Source organism: Pongo pygmaeus, chromosome Y (assembly GCF_028885625.2).
Source record: "Pongo pygmaeus isolate AG05252 chromosome Y, NHGRI_mPonPyg2-v2.0_pri, whole genome shotgun sequence".
In the NCBI taxonomy this organism is placed as follows: domain Eukaryota; kingdom Metazoa; phylum Chordata; class Mammalia; order Primates; family Hominidae; genus Pongo; species Pongo pygmaeus.
This window is the reverse complement of record NC_072397.2, coordinates 42519275-42541642: the sequence shown is the minus strand read 5'-3', so window position 1 is coordinate 42541642 and position 22368 is coordinate 42519275. Positions and strand designations below refer to the sequence as shown.

The 22368-nt window shown below is 32.7% G+C and overlaps 1 protein-coding gene across 1 annotated transcript in view; it reads right to left on the bottom strand.

Moving 5' to 3' along the window:
* LOC129025923 (deleted in azoospermia protein 4-like) overlaps positions 1 to 22368 on the bottom strand; it is a 92381-nt gene that overhangs the window by 12239 nt on the left and 57774 nt on the right. Inside the window, exons 27-31 of the mRNA XM_063660931.1 lie at positions 20162 to 20233; positions 15287 to 15358; positions 10401 to 10472; positions 5514 to 5585; positions 629 to 700 (exon numbers count right to left, since the gene is read on the bottom strand). Of these exons, the coding sequence (XP_063517001.1) occupies positions 629 to 700; positions 5514 to 5585; positions 10401 to 10472; positions 15287 to 15358; positions 20162 to 20233 (360 nt within the window). The remainder of the gene's footprint in view (positions 1 to 628; positions 701 to 5513; positions 5586 to 10400; positions 10473 to 15286; positions 15359 to 20161; positions 20234 to 22368) is intronic.

The window sequence follows — 22368 nt, the reverse complement described above, 5'->3', positions numbered from 1 at the left end:
TTTTTAGTCCATGACATTCTTGTTACTTTTATATATGAAACTTCACCTTTCTCCAAATTTTCTGGAGTTGGCAATGTGGAAACCTCAAAGATAGTAGCTCTTTCAGTTTATCACCATAGATATAATTATGGGTCACAGACATAGTCGTATCTATGAAGAGAGATCCAGAGAATTACTACCGTGAAACAGCCAGCTAAAATGAAAATATAATTGGAATTCTGTGCTCTAAAAAAAATGGATCATAATTTATGATCCATAAAAAAAGTGGATCATAATTTTACTTCACTCTATCTCCCTAACAAAATTCAGCAAAGTCAAGTTTGGATGTTTCATTCAGTTATTTGACAGCAAAGATGAAAACTACAATCCAGAAATGAAGAAGGGGACACCAAATCTCAGAAATCTGTTCTACAGAAAAGTTATTGCCAAGTATATTCCCGTCAAAATATTACTTCATTACTTCTAAATAAGACAGAGGTCTTCATTCTACACTAACTCTAAGTGTTGCCTTAAATTTTAGGTACACTTCACTAGTTTAAAATGACAAACTATTCAGGAAATTTGTATAAACAAGTTAAAGGCCTCTATAATATTGGAAAGCAAATCATTTTACTTCCTCTTACATTACCTGATAATTATATACAGGCAACTGATATCTAGTGATGACCTGAACTGGTGCATTTGGATAAGTACGATATGCCTGAAAATAAATTATACAGAAAGAATGAATTAATAAGGTAAAACTTTTTTTTAATTAGAAAGAAATATTCACAGTAGAACAAAAATATGAAAAACATTGAAATACTAATTATTTTTCTATATACAACAATGCAGAATTGTAAATGACTGACTGATTTACGAAGAATGTATTATTCTCGGTCGAGTCCTACGGTTGGGCGTGGAGGGGGAACAGACAAATGACAAAAGAATTGGCTATTTCACCAGGCAAAGTTAACCTTACTTATATTGTGTACTTATGCCCACCCAGAAGTTATTTCTTACACTGGTGATAAGGCTACATTAAGACAGAGTTCAATGTAAGTTAAATTAATACATTTGCTATTTCCCTGTAAAAATGCTTCCGGACTGATTTGTATTTGACAATATTATAAGGTAATATGTAGTTCTACAGAATTTATGGCATTTTCTGTACTTTACGTTGAAAACCTAAGTGCAATATATAATCCAATACTGGAAAAGAGACAGTATAAAGTCTCATATGTTTCAATAAATACTTATTCTTTGAACACATATAGGTACGCAGCAGGCATGAATACACCCAGATTCGGTAATGGCTCACAGTAAATGTTAGAAATAGGGCTTTTATTTTAGCCATTGATGAGGTATACTGTACGTGTTTCAAGCACAGGGAAAACGTCAACAAATGAGAAACACTGAATAACTATTTCACTACTATTCTGTTACTTTATTTTCCATCAAAGAAAATGTCTTTTCAACTAAGATATAAATAAAATGAACTAAGAAGGAAATAAACGTTATTTATCACCAATAAGTGACAGAATATGTCAAATCTACTTTAAATAGCAAAGTAACAAGGGTCGGAGACACTACACGCTAGAAACTGATGGGATTTACAGATATCTAAAACTATCAGAAATCTACCCATTCCAGAATCAGAATATATCCAGAAGTCAGCAATTTACACGCAGAGGCATCTGGAAATCATTTCAAATAAAGAATAGCTGGATTAATTGCTAAACTTAGAGAAGAATAAAGTAGGCAGACACATGAGAAGAACTGCTTTCAAATATTTTAGTTACATGGGGGAAAGCAGCTCAGGTGTTATAGAGGTAATGCTCTTTTTAATCCTATTCTTATTTAAGAGTAATTAACAGAAAAACATTTCTGTTTCTCTTTATCAAATTTTTTATGCTTGGTAAATCCAGACGCAGATTCTAATCAGATACATGCTCTTCTAAAGCCAAATTAATACTACCGTTCTTAGGTAAAGCCACATTAGGACTACCTTTCTTACATTAAATAATCTACCAACAAGTAACTGAACACTTGTCATTACGTGGATAAGCCATTGCTTAAGCATACAAAACCTGAGAGAGAAAAAGGCACTGTTGCTGCCATGAGAGGTTAAAAAGAAAGTAACAAAACGTAACACATTAATATAAAGGATGATTTAAAGTATTTATAGGCACATATGACACACAAAAAATCAAGGAAGAAGAGGAAGTATATGTTTCACTAATTCGCTTTACCACAGGAACAACCTAACTCCTTTGCGCCCCAACAGACCAGTGCAGTGGAATCTTTTTATTTAAAAAAAAAAAAAAAAAAGTAACCACAATTATGTAAATATTCCTACATATTTTCAAAAACCCGTGAGTTACATAATATTGAAGTATTTATCATGATGGCTCCTTTGTTATAATGAAAGAAACAGAATAGAAAAAAAGAAGTACTTTAGGTTTCTAATCCCTGAAGTTCTTGTTGTTACTTCTACATGGAAAACCTCAATCTTCCCAATTTTCTGGAAATAGAATTGTAGCATCCTCAAAGATATTAATTCTTTGAATTTGTAACCACACATATGATTACGGGTCATAGATAATAGTTGTATCGTTGAAAACAGACCCAGAGAACTACTACCATGAAGCAGCAAGCTAAAATAAAAATACAATCGGAATTCTGTGCTCTAAGAATTGGGTTAAGCTTTTATTTCACTTTATATCTCTGCAAGATTCATGAAAGTCAGCCGGGATGTTTCAGCTCTTTGACAGCAAAGATAACAAAATACATGCTGAAACAAAGACGGAAACACAAATCTCAGAAATTGTTCTACAGAAAAGTTATTGCTGAGTACACTCCTGTCAAAATCTTATTTCATCACTTCTAAGTAACACAGAGGTCCTCATTACACGAATTCTAAGTGATTTCTTAAATTTTAGGTACATTTCACTACTTTAAAATGACAAACTATTCAAGCAATTTGTATAAACAAGTTGAAGGCCTCAATAGTAGCTGAAAGTAAAACATTTTACTCCCTCTTCAATTACCTGATAATTATATACAGGCAACTGATATCCAGGGATGACAGAATTTATAGATGTAAATTGACCTGGTGAATCTGGATAAGTAGAATAAGCCTGAAAATAAAGTTGACAGAAAGAATGAATTAATACGGTAAAACGTTTTTTTAAATAGAAAGAAATACAATTCCCAATATAACAAAAACACGAAAAACTTTGAAACAGTAATTGTTTTTCTACGTACAGCAATGCAGATTTCTAAATGACTGACTTTATGAAGAAATAAAAATTCTCTTGTCAAGTGCTACCCTTTGGGTGGGGAGGGGGAAGAGACAAATGACAAAAGAAGTGACTATTTCACCAGCCAAAGTTTACCTTATATATATCGGGTACTTATGCCCACCCAGAAGTTATTTCTTACACTGGTGATAAGGCTCCATTAAGACAGATTGCAATGTAAGTTAAATTAACACATTTGCTATCTCCCTGTAAAAATATTTCTAGACTGTTTTGTATTAGACAATAATATAGGGTAACATGCAGTTCTATAGATGTTATGGCTTTTTCTGTACTTCGTTCTGAAAAACTAAGTGCAGTCTATAATCCAATAGTGGAGAAGAGAAAGCATGTCTCGTATGTTTCAATAAATTCTTATTGTTTGAAAACATACAGGCAGCAGCATACATGAATACACCCAGATTCAGTAATGGCTCACAGTAAATGACACAAACAAGTAGGTTTTTTTTTTCTAGCCACTGTTCAGAGAAGGAAAAAGAAGAGGTATACCATACATGTTTCAAGCACGTGGAAAATGTCAACAAATTAGAGACACTGCACAACTGGTTCACTATTATTTTGTTACTTTATTTTCCATCAAAGAATATGTCTTTTAAACTAACACATAAATAAAATAGACTAAGAAGAATACAAACGTTATTTATCAACAGTAAGTGATAGAGTATGTCAAATCCTACTTTAAATATCAATGTAAGCAGGATCAGAGAAATCAGATGCCAGAAGCTCACGCGATTTATATATATATATAACAAACCACATCGGAAATCTACCCATTCCAGAACCAGAATATATCCAGAAGTCAGCAATTTACATGAGGAGGCATCTGGAAATCATTTCAAATAAAGAGTAGCTAGATGAACTGCTAAACTTACAGAAGAATAAAGTGGGCAGACACGTAAGGAGAGCTGCTTTCATGCACTTTAGGAACTGGTTATAAGGGGGGAAAGCAGCTCAGGTGGTTTAGAGGTAATACTCTTGTTTATTCCTATTCTTATTTAAGAGTAATTAACAGCAAAGCATTTCTGTTTCTCTTCTACAAACGTTCTATTGCTGGTAAAGCCAGAGGCAGATTCTACGCAGATACATACTAATTCTAAAGCCACGTGAATACTACCTTTCTTTGATTATATAGTCTATCATTATGTGGACCTGCCATTGCTTAAGCACATAAAAACCTGAGAGCAAAAAAGGCACTGTTGCTCTCATTGGAGTTTATAATCGGGTTAACAAGAAAGTAAATAAATAAATAAATAAAACATTACTATAAAGAATCATTTAAACATATTTATAGGCACATACGACATGGAAAAAAATCAAGAATGAACAGGAAGTGTACGTTTGGCTAATTCACTTAACGTCAAGTACAACATAATCCCTTTGCTCTCCAACAGGCCACTATGGTGGCACCTTTAAAAAAAAAAAAAAAAAAAAAAAGAAAAAAAAAGAAAAAACGGACACCAAAACTATTAAAATATTCCTACACATTTTCAAAAACACATGAGAAACACAATATTGAAGTACTTATCCTGCTGTCTCCTTTGTCATTATAATAAAAGTAACAGAATGGAAAACTTAAGTACTTTATGTTTTTAGTCCATGACATTCTTGTTACTTTTATATATGAAACTTCACCTTTCTCCAAATTTTCTGGAGTTGGCAATGTGGAAACCTCAAAGATAGTAGCTCTTTCAGTTTATCACCATAGATATAATTATGGGTCACAGACATAGTCGTATCTATGAAGAGAGATCCAGAGAATTACTACCGTGAAACAGCCAGCTAAAATGAAAATATAATTGGAATTCTGTGCTCTAAAAAAAATGGATCATAATTTATGATCCATAAAAAAAGTGGATCATAATTTTACTTCACTCTATCTCCCTAACAAAATTCAGCAAAGTCAAGTTTGGATGTTTCATTCAGTTATTTGACAGCAAAGATGAAAACTACAATCCAGAAATGAAGAAGGGGACACCAAATCTCAGAAATCTGTTCTACAGAAAAGTTATTGCCAAGTATATTCCCGTCAAAATATTACTTCATTACTTCTAAATAAGACAGAGGTCTTCATTCTACACTAACTCTAAGTGTTGCCTTAAATTTTAGGTACACTTCACTAGTTTAAAATGACAAACTATTCAGGAAATTTGTATAAACAAGTTAAAGGCCTCTATAATATTGGAAAGCAAATCATTTTACTTCCTCTTACATTACCTGATAATTATATACAGGCAACTGATATCTAGTGATGACCTGAACTGGTGCATTTGGATAAGTACGATATGCCTGAAAATAAATTATACAGAAAGAATGAATTAATAAGGTAAAACTTTTTTTTAATTAGAAAGAAATATTCACAGTAGAACAAAAATATGAAAAACATTGAAATACTAATTATTTTTCTATATACAACAATGCAGAATTGTAAATGACTGACTGATTTACGAAGAATGTATTATTCTCGGTCGAGTCCTACGGTTGGGCGTGGAGGGGGAACAGACAAATGACAAAAGAATTGGCTATTTCACCAGGCAAAGTTAACCTTACTTATATTGTGTACTTATGCCCACCCAGAAGTTATTTCTTACACTGGTGATAAGGCTACATTAAGACAGAGTTCAATGTAAGTTAAATTAATACATTTGCTATTTCCCTGTAAAAATGCTTCCGGACTGATTTGTATTTGACAATATTATAAGGTAATATGTAGTTCTACAGAATTTATGGCATTTTCTGTACTTTACGTTGAAAACCTAAGTGCAATATATAATCCAATACTGGAAAAGAGACAGTATAAAGTCTCATATGTTTCAATAAATACTTATTCTTTGAACACATATAGGTACGCAGCAGGCATGAATACACCCAGATTCGGTAATGGCTCACAGTAAATGTTAGAAATAGGGCTTTTATTTTAGCCATTGATGAGGTATACTGTACGTGTTTCAAGCACAGGGAAAACGTCAACAAATGAGAAACACTGAATAACTATTTCACTACTATTCTGTTACTTTATTTTCCATCAAAGAAAATGTCTTTTCAACTAAGATATAAATAAAATGAACTAAGAAGGAAATAAACGTTATTTATCACCAATAAGTGACAGAATATGTCAAATCTACTTTAAATAGCAAAGTAACAAGGGTCGGAGACACTACACGCTAGAAACTGATGGGATTTACAGATATCTAAAACTATCAGAAATCTACCCATTCCAGAATCAGAATATATCCAGAAGTCAGCAATTTACACGCAGAGGCATCTGGAAATCATTTCAAATAAAGAATAGCTGGATTAATTGCTAAACTTAGAGAAGAATAAAGTAGGCAGACACATGAGAAGAACTGCTTTCAAATATTTTAGTTACATGGGGGAAAGCAGCTCAGGTGTTATAGAGGTAATGCTCTTTTTAATCCTATTCTTATTTAAGAGTAATTAACAGAAAAACATTTCTGTTTCTCTTTATCAAATTTTTTATGCTTGGTAAATCCAGACGCAGATTCTAATCAGATACATGCTCTTCTAAAGCCAAATTAATACTACCGTTCTTAGGTAAAGCCACATTAGGACTACCTTTCTTACATTAAATAATCTACCAACAAGTAACTGAACACTTGTCATTACGTGGATAAGCCATTGCTTAAGCATACAAAACCTGAGAGAGAAAAAGGCACTGTTGCTGCCATGAGAGGTTAAAAAGAAAGTAACAAAACGTAACACATTAATATAAAGGATGATTTAAAGTATTTATAGGCACATATGACACACAAAAAATCAAGGAAGAAGAGGAAGTATATGTTTCACTAATTCGCTTTACCACAGGAACAACCTAACTCCTTTGCGCCCCAACAGACCAGTGCAGTGGAATCTTTTTATTTAAAAAAAAAAAAAAAAAAAGTAACCACAATTATGTAAATATTCCTACATATTTTCAAAAACCCGTGAGTTACATAATATTGAAGTATTTATCATGATGGCTCCTTTGTTATAATGAAAGAAACAGAATAGAAAAAAAGAAGTACTTTAGGTTTCTAATCCCTGAAGTTCTTGTTGTTACTTCTACATGGAAAACCTCAATCTTCCCAATTTTCTGGAAATAGAATTGTAGCATCCTCAAAGATATTAATTCTTTGAATTTGTAACCACACATATGATTACGGGTCATAGATAATAGTTGTATCGTTGAAAACAGACCCAGAGAACTACTACCATGAAGCAGCAAGCTAAAATAAAAATACAATCGGAATTCTGTGCTCTAAGAATTGGGTTAAGCTTTTATTTCACTTTATATCTCTGCAAGATTCATGAAAGTCAGCCGGGATGTTTCAGCTCTTTGACAGCAAAGATAACAAAATACATGCTGAAACAAAGACGGAAACACAAATCTCAGAAATTGTTCTACAGAAAAGTTATTGCTGAGTACACTCCTGTCAAAATCTTATTTCATCACTTCTAAGTAACACAGAGGTCCTCATTACACGAATTCTAAGTGATTTCTTAAATTTTAGGTACATTTCACTACTTTAAAATGACAAACTATTCAAGCAATTTGTATAAACAAGTTGAAGGCCTCAATAGTAGCTGAAAGTAAAACATTTTACTCCCTCTTCAATTACCTGATAATTATATACAGGCAACTGATATCCAGGGATGACAGAATTTATAGATGTAAATTGACCTGGTGAATCTGGATAAGTAGAATAAGCCTGAAAATAAAGTTGACAGAAAGAATGAATTAATACGGTAAAACGTTTTTTTAAATAGAAAGAAATACAATTCCCAATATAACAAAAATACGAAAAACTTTGAAACAGTAATTGTTTTTCTACGTACAGCAATGCAGATTTCTAAATGACTGACTTTATGAAGAAATAAAAATTCTCTTGTCAAGTGCTACCCTTTGGGTGGGGAGGGGGAAGAGACAAATGACAAAAGAAGTGACTATTTCACCAGCCAAAGTTTACCTTATATATATCGGGTACTTATGCCCACCCAGAAGTTATTTCTTACACTGGTGATAAGGCTCCATTAAGACAGATTGCAATGTAAGTTAAATTAACACATTTGCTATCTCCCTGTAAAAATATTTCTAGACTGTTTTGTATTAGACAATAATATAGGGTAACATGCAGTTCTATAGATGTTATGGCTTTTTCTGTACTTCGTTCTGAAAAACTAAGTGCAGTCTATAATCCAATAGTGGAGAAGAGAAAGCATGTCTCGTATGTTTCAATAAATTCTTATTGTTTGAAAACATACAGGCAGCAGCATACATGAATACACCCAGATTCAGTAATGGCTCACAGTAAATGACACAAACAAGTAGGTTTTTTTTTTCTAGCCACTGTTCAGAGAAGGAAAAAGAAGAGGTATACCATACATGTTTCAAGCACGTGGAAAATGTCAACAAATTAGAGACACTGCACAACTGGTTCACTATTATTTTGTTACTTTATTTTCCATCAAAGAATATGTCTTTTAAACTAACACATAAATAAAATAGACTAAGAAGAATACAAACGTTATTTATCAACAGTAAGTGATAGAGTATGTCAAATCCTACTTTAAATATCAATGTAAGCAGGATCAGAGAAATCAGATGCCAGAAGCTCACGCGATTTATATATATATATACCAAACCACATCGGAAATCTACCCATTCCAGAACCAGAATATATCCAGAAGTCAGCAATTTACATGAGGAGGCATCTGGAAATCATTTCAAATAAAGAGTAGCTAGATGAACTGCTAAACTTACAGAAGAATAAAGTGGGCAGACACGTAAGGAGAGCTGCTTTCATGCACTTTAGGAACTGGTTATAAGGGGGGAAAGCAGCTCAGGTGGTTTAGAGGTAATACTCTTGTTTATTCCTATTCTTATTTAAGAGTAATTAACAGCAAAGCATTTCTGTTTCTCTTCTACAAACGTTCTATTGCTGGTAAAGCCAGAGGCAGATTCTACGCAGATACATACTAATTCTAAAGCCACGTGAATACTACCTTTCTTTGATTATATAGTCTATCATTATGTGGACCTGCCATTGCTTAAGCACATAAAAACCTGAGAGCAAAAAAGGCACTGTTGCTCTCATTGGAGTTTATAATCGGGTTAACAAGAAAGTAAATAAATAAATAAATAAAACATTACTATAAAGAATCATTTAAACATATTTATAGGCACATACGACATGGAAAAAAATCAAGAATGAACAGGAAGTGTACGTTTGGCTAATTCACTTAACGTCAAGTACAACATAATCCCTTTGCTCTCCAACAGGCCACTATGGTGGCACCTTTAAAAAAAAAAAAAAAAAAAAAAAAGAAAAAAAAAGAAAAAACGGACACCAAAACTATTAAAATATTCCTACACATTTTCAAAAACACATGAGAAACACAATATTGAAGTACTTATCCTGCTGTCTCCTTTGTCATTATAATAAAAGTAACAGAATGGAAAACTTAAGTACTTTATGTTTTTAGTCCATGACATTCTTGTTACTTTTATATATGAAACTTCACCTTTCTCCAAATTTTCTGGAGTTGGCAATGTGGAAACCTCAAAGATAGTAGCTCTTTCAGTTTATCACCATAGATATAATTATGGGTCACAGACATAGTCGTATCTATGAAGAGAGATCCAGAGAATTACTACCGTGAAACAGCCAGCTAAAATGAAAATATAATTGGAATTCTGTGCTCTAAAAAAAATGGATCATAATTTATGATCCATAAAAAAAGTGGATCATAATTTTACTTCACTCTATCTCCCTAACAAAATTCAGCAAAGTCAAGTTTGGATGTTTCATTCAGTTATTTGACAGCAAAGATGAAAACTACAATCCAGAAATGAAGAAGGGGACACCAAATCTCAGAAATCTGTTCTACAGAAAAGTTATTGCCAAGTATATTCCCGTCAAAATATTACTTCATTACTTCTAAATAAGACAGAGGTCTTCATTCTACACTAACTCTAAGTGTTGCCTTAAATTTTAGGTACACTTCACTAGTTTAAAATGACAAACTATTCAGGAAATTTGTATAAACAAGTTAAAGGCCTCTATAATATTGGAAAGCAAATCATTTTACTTCCTCTTACATTACCTGATAATTATATACAGGCAACTGATATCTAGTGATGACCTGAACTGGTGCATTTGGATAAGTACGATATGCCTGAAAATAAATTATACAGAAAGAATGAATTAATAAGGTAAAACTTTTTTTTAATTAGAAAGAAATATTCACAGTAGAACAAAAATATGAAAAACATTGAAATACTAATTATTTTTCTATATACAACAATGCAGAATTGTAAATGACTGACTGATTTACGAAGAATGTATTATTCTCGGTCGAGTCCTACGGTTGGGCGTGGAGGGGGAACAGACAAATGACAAAAGAATTGGCTATTTCACCAGGCAAAGTTAACCTTACTTATATTGTGTACTTATGCCCACCCAGAAGTTATTTCTTACACTGGTGATAAGGCTACATTAAGACAGAGTTCAATGTAAGTTAAATTAATACATTTGCTATTTCCCTGTAAAAATGCTTCCGGACTGATTTGTATTTGACAATATTATAAGGTAATATGTAGTTCTACAGAATTTATGGCATTTTCTGTACTTTACGTTGAAAACCTAAGTGCAATATATAATCCAATACTGGAAAAGAGACAGTATAAAGTCTCATATGTTTCAATAAATACTTATTCTTTGAACACATATAGGTACGCAGCAGGCATGAATACACCCAGATTCGGTAATGGCTCACAGTAAATGTTAGAAATAGGGCTTTTATTTTAGCCATTGATGAGGTATACTGTACGTGTTTCAAGCACAGGGAAAACGTCAACAAATGAGAAACACTGAATAACTATTTCACTACTATTCTGTTACTTTATTTTCCATCAAAGAAAATGTCTTTTCAACTAAGATATAAATAAAATGAACTAAGAAGGAAATAAACGTTATTTATCACCAATAAGTGACAGAATATGTCAAATCTACTTTAAATAGCAAAGTAACAAGGGTCGGAGACACTACACGCTAGAAACTGATGGGATTTACAGATATCTAAAACTATCAGAAATCTACCCATTCCAGAATCAGAATATATCCAGAAGTCAGCAATTTACACGCAGAGGCATCTGGAAATCATTTCAAATAAAGAATAGCTGGATTAATTGCTAAACTTAGAGAAGAATAAAGTAGGCAGACACATGAGAAGAACTGCTTTCAAATATTTTAGTTACATGGGGGAAAGCAGCTCAGGTGTTATAGAGGTAATGCTCTTTTTAATCCTATTCTTATTTAAGAGTAATTAACAGAAAAACATTTCTGTTTCTCTTTATCAAATTTTTTATGCTTGGTAAATCCAGACGCAGATTCTAATCAGATACATGCTCTTCTAAAGCCAAATTAATACTACCGTTCTTAGGTAAAGCCACATTAGGACTACCTTTCTTACATTAAATAATCTACCAACAAGTAACTGAACACTTGTCATTACGTGGATAAGCCATTGCTTAAGCATACAAAACCTGAGAGAGAAAAAGGCACTGTTGCTGCCATGAGAGGTTAAAAAGAAAGTAACAAAACGTAACACATTAATATAAAGGATGATTTAAAGTATTTATAGGCACATATGACACACAAAAAATCAAGGAAGAAGAGGAAGTATATGTTTCACTAATTCGCTTTACCACAGGAACAACCTAACTCCTTTGCGCCCCAACAGACCAGTGCAGTGGAATCTTTTTATTTAAAAAAAAAAAAAAAAAAAGTAACCACAATTATGTAAATATTCCTACATATTTTCAAAAACCCGTGAGTTACATAATATTGAAGTATTTATCATGATGGCTCCTTTGTTATAATGAAAGAAACAGAATAGGAAAAAAGAAGTACTTTAGGTTTCTAATCCCTGAAGTTCTTGTTGTTACTTCTACATGGAAAACCTCAATCTTCCCAATTTTCTGGAAATAGAATTGTAGCATCCTCAAAGATATTAATTCTTTGAATTTGTAACCACACATATGATTACGGGTCATAGATAATAGTTGTATCGTTGAAAACAGACCCAGAGAACTACTACCATGAAGCAGCAAGCTAAAATAAAAATACAATCGGAATTCTGTGCTCTAAGAATTGGGTTAAGCTTTTATTTCACTTTATATCTCTGCAAGATTCATGAAAGTCAGCCGGGATGTTTCAGCTCTTTGACAGCAAAGATAACAAAATACATGCTGAAACAAAGACGGAAACACAAATCTCAGAAATTGTTCTACAGAAAAGTTATTGCTGAGTACACTCCTGTCAAAATCTTATTTCATCACTTCTAAGTAACACAGAGGTCCTCATTACACGAATTCTAAGTGATTTCTTAAATTTTAGGTACATTTCACTACTTTAAAATGACAAACTATTCAAGCAATTTGTATAAACAAGTTGAAGGCCTCAATAGTAGCTGAAAGTAAAACATTTTACTCCCTCTTCAATTACCTGATAATTATATACAGGCAACTGATATCCAGGGATGACAGAATTTATAGATGTAAATTGACCTGGTGAATCTGGATAAGTAGAATAAGCCTGAAAATAAAGTTGACAGAAAGAATGAATTAATACGGTAAAACGTTTTTTTAAATAGAAAGAAATACAATTCCCAATATAACAAAAATACGAAAAACTTTGAAACAGTAATTGTTTTTCTACGTACAGCAATGCAGATTTCTAAATGACTGACTTTATGAAGAAATAAAAATTCTCTTGTCAAGTGCTACCCTTTGGGTGGGGAGGGGGAAGAGACAAATGACAAAAGAAGTGACTATTTCACCAGCCAAAGTTTACCTTATATATATCGGGTACTTATGCCCACCCAGAAGTTATTTCTTACACTGGTGATAAGGCTCCATTAAGACAGATTGCAATGTAAGTTAAATTAACACATTTGCTATCTCCCTGTAAAAATATTTCTAGACTGTTTTGTATTAGACAATAATATAGGGTAACATGCAGTTCTATAGATGTTATGGCTTTTTCTGTACTTCGTTCTGAAAAACTAAGTGCAGTCTATAATCCAATAGTGGAGAAGAGAAAGCATGTCTCGTATGTTTCAATAAATTCTTATTGTTTGAAAACATACAGGCAGCAGCATACATGAATACACCCAGATTCAGTAATGGCTCACAGTAAATGACACAAACAAGTAGGTTTTTTTTTTCTAGCCACTGTTCAGAGAAGGAAAAAGAAGAGGTATACCATACATGTTTCAAGCACGTGGAAAATGTCAACAAATTAGAGACACTGCACAACTGGTTCACTATTATTTTGTTACTTTATTTTCCATCAAAGAATATGTCTTTTAAACTAACACATAAATAAAATAGACTAAGAAGAATACAAACGTTATTTATCAACAGTAAGTGATAGAGTATGTCAAATCCTACTTTAAATATCAATGTAAGCAGGATCAGAGAAATCAGATGCCAGAAGCTCACGCGATTTATATATATATATACCAAACCACATCGGAAATCTACCCATTCCAGAACCAGAATATATCCAGAAGTCAGCAATTTACATGAGGAGGCATCTGGAAATCATTTCAAATAAAGAGTAGCTAGATGAACTGCTAAACTTACAGAAGAATAAAGTGGGCAGACACGTAAGGAGAGCTGCTTTCATGCACTTTAGGAACTGGTTATAAGGGGGGAAAGCAGCTCAGGTGGTTTAGAGGTAATACTCTTGTTTATTCCTATTCTTATTTAAGAGTAATTAACAGCAAAGCATTTCTGTTTCTCTTCTACAAACGTTCTATTGCTGGTAAAGCCAGAGGCAGATTCTACGCAGATACATACTAATTCTAAAGCCACGTGAATACTACCTTTCTTTGATTATATAGTCTATCATTATGTGGACCTGCCATTGCTTAAGCACATAAAAACCTGAGAGCAAAAAAGGCACTGTTGCTCTCATTGGAGTTTATAATCGGGTTAACAAGAAAGTAAATAAATAAATAAATAAAACATTACTATAAAGAATCATTTAAACATATTTATAGGCACATACGACATGGAAAAAAATCAAGAATGAACAGGAAGTGTACGTTTGGCTAATTCACTTAACGTCAAGTACAACATAATCCCTTTGCTCTCCAACAGGCCACTATGGTGGCACCTTTAAAAAAAAAAAAAAAAAAAAAAAGAAAAAAAAAGAAAAAACGGACACCAAAACTATTAAAATATTCCTACACATTTTCAAAAACACATGAGAAACACAATATTGAAGTACTTATCCTGCTGTCTCCTTTGTCATTATAATAAAAGTAACAGAATGGAAAACTTAAGTACTTTATGTTTTTAGTCCATGACATTCTTGTTACTTTTATATATGAAACTTCACCTTTCTCCAAATTTTCTGGAGTTGGCAATGTGGAAACCTCAAAGATAGTAGCTCTTTCAGTTTATCACCATAGATATAATTATGGGTCACAGACATAGTCGTATCTATGAAGAGAGATCCAGAGAATTACTACCGTGAAACAGCCAGCTAAAATGAAAATATAATTGGAATTCTGTGCTCTAAAAAAAATGGATCATAATTTATGATCCATAAAAAAAGTGGATCATAATTTTACTTCACTCTATCTCCCTAACAAAATTCAGCAAAGTCAAGTTTGGATGTTTCATTCAGTTATTTGACAGCAAAGATGAAAACTACAATCCAGAAATGAAGAAGGGGACACCAAATCTCAGAAATCTGTTCTACAGAAAAGTTATTGCCAAGTATATTCCCGTCAAAATATTACTTCATTACTTCTAAATAAGACAGAGGTCTTCATTCTACACTAACTCTAAGTGTTGCCTTAAATTTTAGGTACACTTCACTAGTTTAAAATGACAAACTATTCAGGAAATTTGTATAAACAAGTTAAAGGCCTCTATAATATTGGAAAGCAAATCATTTTACTTCCTCTTACATTACCTGATAATTATATACAGGCAACTGATATCTAGTGATGACCTGAACTGGTGCATTTGGATAAGTACGATATGCCTGAAAATAAATTATACAGAAAGAATGAATTAATAAGGTAAAACTTTTTTTTAATTAGAAAGAAATATTCACAGTAGAACAAAAATATGAAAAACATTGAAATACTAATTATTTTTCTATATACAACAATGCAGAATTGTAAATGACTGACTGATTTACGAAGAATGTATTATTCTCGGTCGAGTCCTACGGTTGGGCGTGGAGGGGGAACAGACAAATGACAAAAGAATTGGCTATTTCACCAGGCAAAGTTAACCTTACTTATATTGTGTACTTATGCCCACCCAGAAGTTATTTCTTACACTGGTGATAAGGCTACATTAAGACAGAGTTCAATGTAAGTTAAATTAATACATTTGCTATTTCCCTGTAAAAATGCTTCCGGACTGATTTGTATTTGACAATATTATAAGGTAATATGTAGTTCTACAGAATTTATGGCATTTTCTGTACTTTACGTTGAAAACCTAAGTGCAATATATAATCCAATACTGGAAAAGAGACAGTATAAAGTCTCATATGTTTCAATAAATACTTATTCTTTGAACACATATAGGTACGCAGCAGGCATGAATACACCCAGATTCGGTAATGGCTCACAGTAAATGTTAGAAATAGGGCTTTTATTTTAGCCATTGATGAGGTATACTGTACGTGTTTCAAGCACAGGGAAAACGTCAACAAATGAGAAACACTGAATAACTATTTCACTACTATTCTGTTACTTTATTTTCCATCAAAGAAAATGTCTTTTCAACTAAGATATAAATAAAATGAACTAAGAAGGAAATAAACGTTATTTATCACCAATAAGTGACAGAATATGTCAAATCTACTTTAAATAGCAAAGTAACAAGGGTCGGAGACACTACACGCTAGAAACTGATGGGATTTACAGATATCTAAAACTATCAGAAATCTACCCATTCCAGAATCAGAATATATCCAGAAGTCAGCAATTTACACGCAGAGGCATCTGGAAATCATTTCAAATAAAGAATAGCTGGATTAATTGCTAAACTTAGAGAAGAATAAAGTAGGCAGACACATGAGAAGAACTGCTTTCAAATATTTTAGTTACATGGGGGAAAGCAGCTCAGGTGTTATAGAGGTAATGCTCTTTTTAATCCTATTCTTATTTAAGAGTAATTAACAGAAAAACATTTCTGTTTCTCTTTATCAAATTTTTTATGCTTGGTAAATCCAGACGCAGATTCTAATCAGATACATGCTCTTCTAAAGCCAAATTAATACTACCGTTCTTAGGTAAAGCCACATTAGGACTACCTTTCTTACATTAAATAATCTACCAACAAGTAACTGAACACTTGTCATTACGTGGATAAGCCATTGCTTAAGCATACAAAACCTGAGAGAGAAAAAGGCACTGTTGCTGCCATGAGAGGTTAAAAAGAAAGTAACAAAACGTAACACATTAATATAAAGGATGATTTAAAGTATTTATAGGCACATATGACACACAAAAAATCAAGGAAGAAGAGGAAGTATATGTTTCACTAATTCGCTTTACCACAGGAACAACCTAACTCCTTTGCGCCCCAACAGACCAGTGCAGTGGAATCTTTTTATTTAAAAAAAAAAAAAAAAAAAGTAACCACAATTATGTAAATATTCCTACATATTTTCAAAAACCCGTGAGTTACATAATATTGAAGTATTTATCATGATGGCTCCTTTGTTATAATGAAAGAAACAGAATAGGAAAAAAGAAGTACTTTAGGTTTCTAATCCCTGAAGTTCTTGTTGTTACTTCTACATGGAAAACCTCAATCTTCCCAATTTTCTGGAAATAGAATTGTAGCATCCTCAAAGATATTAATTCTTTGAATTTGTAACCACACATATGATTACGGGTCATAGATAATAGTTGTATCGTTGAAAACAGACCCAGAGAACTACTACCATGAAGCAGCAAGCTAAAATAAAAATACAATCGGAATTCTGTGCTCTAAGAATTGGGTTAAGCTTTTATTTCACTTTATATCTCTGCAAGATTCATGAAAGTCAGCCGGGATGTTTCAGCTCTTTGACAGCAAAGATAACAAAATACATGCTGAAACAAAGACGGAAACACAAATCTCAGAAATTGTTCTACAGAAAAGTTATTGCTGAGTACACTCCTGTCAAAATCTTATTTCATCACTTCTAAGTAACACAGAGGTCCTCATTACACGAATTCTAAGTGATTTCTTAAATTTTAGGTACATTTCACTACTTTAAAATGACAAACTATTCAAGCAATTTGTATAAACAAGTTGAAGGCCTCAATAGTAGCTGAAAGTAAAACATTTTACTCCCTCTTCAATTACCTGATAATTATATACAGGCAACTGATATCCAGGGATGACAGAATTTATAGATGTAAATTGACCTGGTGAATCTGGATAAGTAGAATAAGCCTGAAAATAAAGTTGACAGAAAGAATGAATTAATACGGTAAAACGTTTTTTTAAATAGAAAGAAATACAATTCCCAATATAACAAAAATACGAAAAACTTTGAAACAGTAATTGTTTTTCTACGTACAGCAATGCAGATTTCTAAATGACTGACTTTATGAAGAAATAAAAATTCTCTTGTCAAGTGCTACCCTTTGGGTGGGGAGGGGGAAGAGACAAATGACAAAAGAAGTGACTATTTCACCAGCCAAAGTTTACCTTATATATATCGGGTACTTATGCCCACCCAGAAGTTATTTCTTACACTGGTGATAAGGCTCCATTAAGACAGATTGCAATGTAAGTTAAATTAACACATTTGCTATCTCCCTGTAAAAATATTTCTAGACTGTTTTGTATTAGACAATAATATAGGGTAACATGCAGTTCTATAGATGTTATGGCTTTTTCTGTACTTCGTTCTGAAAAACTAAGTGCAGTCTATAATCCAATAGTGGAGAAGAGAAAGCATGTCTCGTATGTTTCAATAAATTCTTATTGTTTGAAAACATACAGGCAGCAGCATACATGAATACACCCAGATTCAGTAATGGCTCACAGTAAATGACACAAACAAGTAGGTTTTTTTTTTCTAGCCACTGTTCAGAGAAGGAAAAAGAAGAGGTATACCATACATGTTTCAAGCACGTGGAAAATGTCAACAAATTAGAGACACTGCACAACTGGTTCACTATTATTTTGTTACTTTATTTTCCATCAAAGAATATGTCTTTTAAACTAACACATAAATAAAATAGACTAAGAAGAATACAAACGTTATTTATCAACAGTAAGTGATAGAGTATGTCAAATCCTACTTTAAATATCAATGTAAGCAGGATCAGAGAAATCAGATGCCAGAAGCTCACGCGATTTATATATATATATACCAAACCACATCGGAAATCTACCCATTCCAGAACCAGAATATATCCAGAAGTCAGCAATTTACATGAGGAGGCATCTGGAAATCATTTCAAATAAAGAGTAGCTAGATGAACTGCTAAACTTACAGAAGAATAAAGTGGGCAGACACGTAAGGAGAGCTGCTTTCATGCACTTTAGGAACTGGTTATAAGGGGGGAAAGCAGCTCAGGTGGTTTAGAGGTAATACTCTTGTTTATTCCTATTCTTATTTAAGAGTAATTAACAGCAAAGCATTTCTGTTTCTCTTCTACAAACGTTCTATTGCTGGTAAAGCCAGAGGCAGATTCTACGCAGATACATACTAATTCTAAAGCCACGTGAATACTACCTTTCTTTGATTATATAGTCTATCATTATGTGGACCTGCCATTGCTTAAGCACATAAAAACCTGAGAGCAAAAAAGGCACTGTTGCTCTCATTGGAGTTTATAATCGGGTTAACAAGAAAGTAAATAAATAAATAAATAAAACATTACTATAAAGAATCATTTAAACATATTTATAGGCACATACGACATGGAAAAAAATCAAGAATGAACAGGAAGTGTACGTTTGGCTAATTCACTTAACGTCAAGTACAACATAATCCCTTTGCTCTCCAACAGGCCACTATGGTGGCACCTTTAAAAAAAAAAAAGAAAAAAAAAGAAAAAACGGACACCAAAACTATTAAAATATTCCTACACATTTTCAAAAACACATGAGAAACACAATATTGAAGTACTTATCCTGCTGTCTCCTTTGTCATTATAATAAAAGTAACAGAATGGAAAACTTAAGTACTTTATGTTTTTAGTCCATGACATTCTTGTTACTTTTATATATGAAACTTCACCTTTCTCCAAATTTTCTGGAGTTGGCAATGTGGAAACCTCAAAGATAGTAGCTCTTTCAGTTTATCACCATAGATATAATTATGGGTCACAGACATAGTCGTATCTATGAAGAGAGATCCAGAGAATTACTACCGTGAAACAGCCAGCTAAAATGAAAATATAATTGGAATTCTGTGCTCTAAAAAAAATGGATCATAATTTATGATCCATAAAAAAAGTGGATCATAATTTTACTTCACTCTATCTCCCTAACAAAATTCAGCAAAGTCAAGTTTGGATGTTTCATTCAGTTATTTGACAGCAAAGATGAAAACTACAATCCAGAAATGAAGAAGGGGACACCAAATCTCAGAAATCTGTTCTACAGAAAAGTTATTGCCAAGTATATTCCCGTCAAAATATTACTTCATTACTTCTAAATAAGACAGAGGTCTTCATTCTACACTAACTCTAAGTGTTGCCTTAAATTTTAGGTACACTTCACTAGTTTAAAATGACAAACTATTCAGGAAATTTGTATAAACAAGTTAAAGGCCTCTATAATATTGGAAAGCAAATCATTTTACTTCCTCTTACATTACCTGATAATTATATACAGGCAACTGATATCTAGTGATGACCTGAACTGGTGCATTTGGATAAGTACGATATGCCTGAAAATAAATTATACAGAAAGAATGAATTAATAAGGTAAAACTTTTTTTTAATTAGAAAGAAATATTCACAGTAGAACAAAAATATGAAAAACATTGAAATACTAATTATTTTTCTATATACAACAATGCAGAATTGTAAATGACTGACTGATTTACGAAGAATGTATTATTCTCGGTCGAGTCCTACGGTTGGGCGTGGAGGGGGAACAGACAAATGACAAAAGAATTGGCTATTTCACCAGGCAAAGTTAACCTTACTTATATTGTGTACTTATGCCCACCCAGAAGTTATTTCTTACACTGGTGATAAGGCTACATTAAGACAGAGTTCAATGTAAGTTAAATTAATACATTTGCTATTTCCCTGTAAAAATGCTTCCGGACTGATTTGTATTTGACAATATTATAAGGTAATATGTAGTTCTACAGAATTTATGGCATTTTCTGTACTTTACGTTGAAAACCTAAGTGCAATATATAATCCAATACTGGAAAAGAGACAGTATAAAGTCTCATATGTTTCAATAAATACTTATTCTTTGAACACATATAGGTACGCAGCAGGCATGAATACACCCAGATTCGGTAATGGCTCACAGTAAATGTTAGAAATAGGGCTTTTATTTTAGCCATTGATGAGGTATACTGTACGTGTTTCAAGCACAGGGAAAACGTCAACAAATGAGAAACACTGAATAACTATTTCACTACTATTCTGTTACTTTATTTTCCATCAAAGAAAATGTCTTTTCAACTAAGATATAAATAAAATGAACTAAGAAGGAAATAAACGTTATTTATCACCAATAAGTGACAGAATATGTCAAATCTACTTTAAATAGCAAAGTAACAAGGGTCGGAGACACTACACGCTAGAAACTGATGGGATTTACAGATATCTAAAACTATCAGAAATCTACCCATTCCAGAATCAGAATATATCCAGAAGTCAGCAATTTACACGCAGAGGCATCTGGAAATCATTTCAAATAAAGAATAGCTGGATTAATTGCTAAACTTAGAGAAGAATAAAGTAGGCAGACACATGAGAAGAACTGCTTTCAAATATTTTAGTTACATGGGGGAAAGCAGCTCAGGTGTTATAGAGGTAATGCTCTTTTTAATCCTATTCTTATTTAAGAGTAATTAACAGAAAAACATTTCTGTTTCTCTTTATCAAATTTTTTATGCTTGGTAAATCCAGACGCAGATTCTAATCAGATACATGCTCTTCTAAAGCCAAATTAATACTACCGTTCTTAGGTAAAGCCACATTAGGACTACCTTTCTTACATTAAATAATCTACCAACAAGTAACTGAACACTTGTCATTACGTGGATAAGCCATTGCTTAAGCATACAAAACCTGAGAGAGAAAAAGGCACTGTTGCTGCCATGAGAGGTTAAAAAGAAAGTAACAAAACGTAACACATTAATATAAAGGATGATTTAAAGTATTTATAGGCACATATGACACACAAAAAATCAAGGAAGAAGAGGAAGTATATGTTTCACTAATTCGCTTTACCACAGGAACAACCTAACTCCTTTGCGCCCCAACAGACCAGTGCAGTGGAATCTTTTTATTTAAAAAAAAAAAAAAAAAAAGTAACCACAATTATGTAAATATTCCTACATATTTTCAAAAACCCGTGAGTTACATAATATTGAAGTATTTATCATGATGGCTCCTTTGTTATAATGAAAGAAACAGAATAGGAAAAAAGAAGTACTTTAGGTTTCTAATCCCTGAAGTTCTTGTTGTTACTTCTACATGGAAAACCTCAATCTTCCCAATTTTCTGGAAATAGAATTGTAGCATCCTCAAAGATATTAATTCTTTGAATTTGTAACCACACATATGATTACGGGTCATAGATAATAGTTGTATCGTTGAAAACAGACCCAGAGAACTACTACCATGAAGCAGCAAGCTAAAATAAAAATACAATCGGAATTCTGTGCTCTAAGAATTGGGTTAAGCTTTTATTTCACTTTATATCTCTGCAAGATTCATGAAAGTCAGCCGGGATGTTTCAGCTCTTTGACAGCAAAGATAACAAAATACATGCTGAAACAAAGACGGAAACACAAATCTCAGAAATTGTTCTACAGAAAAGTTATTGCTGAGT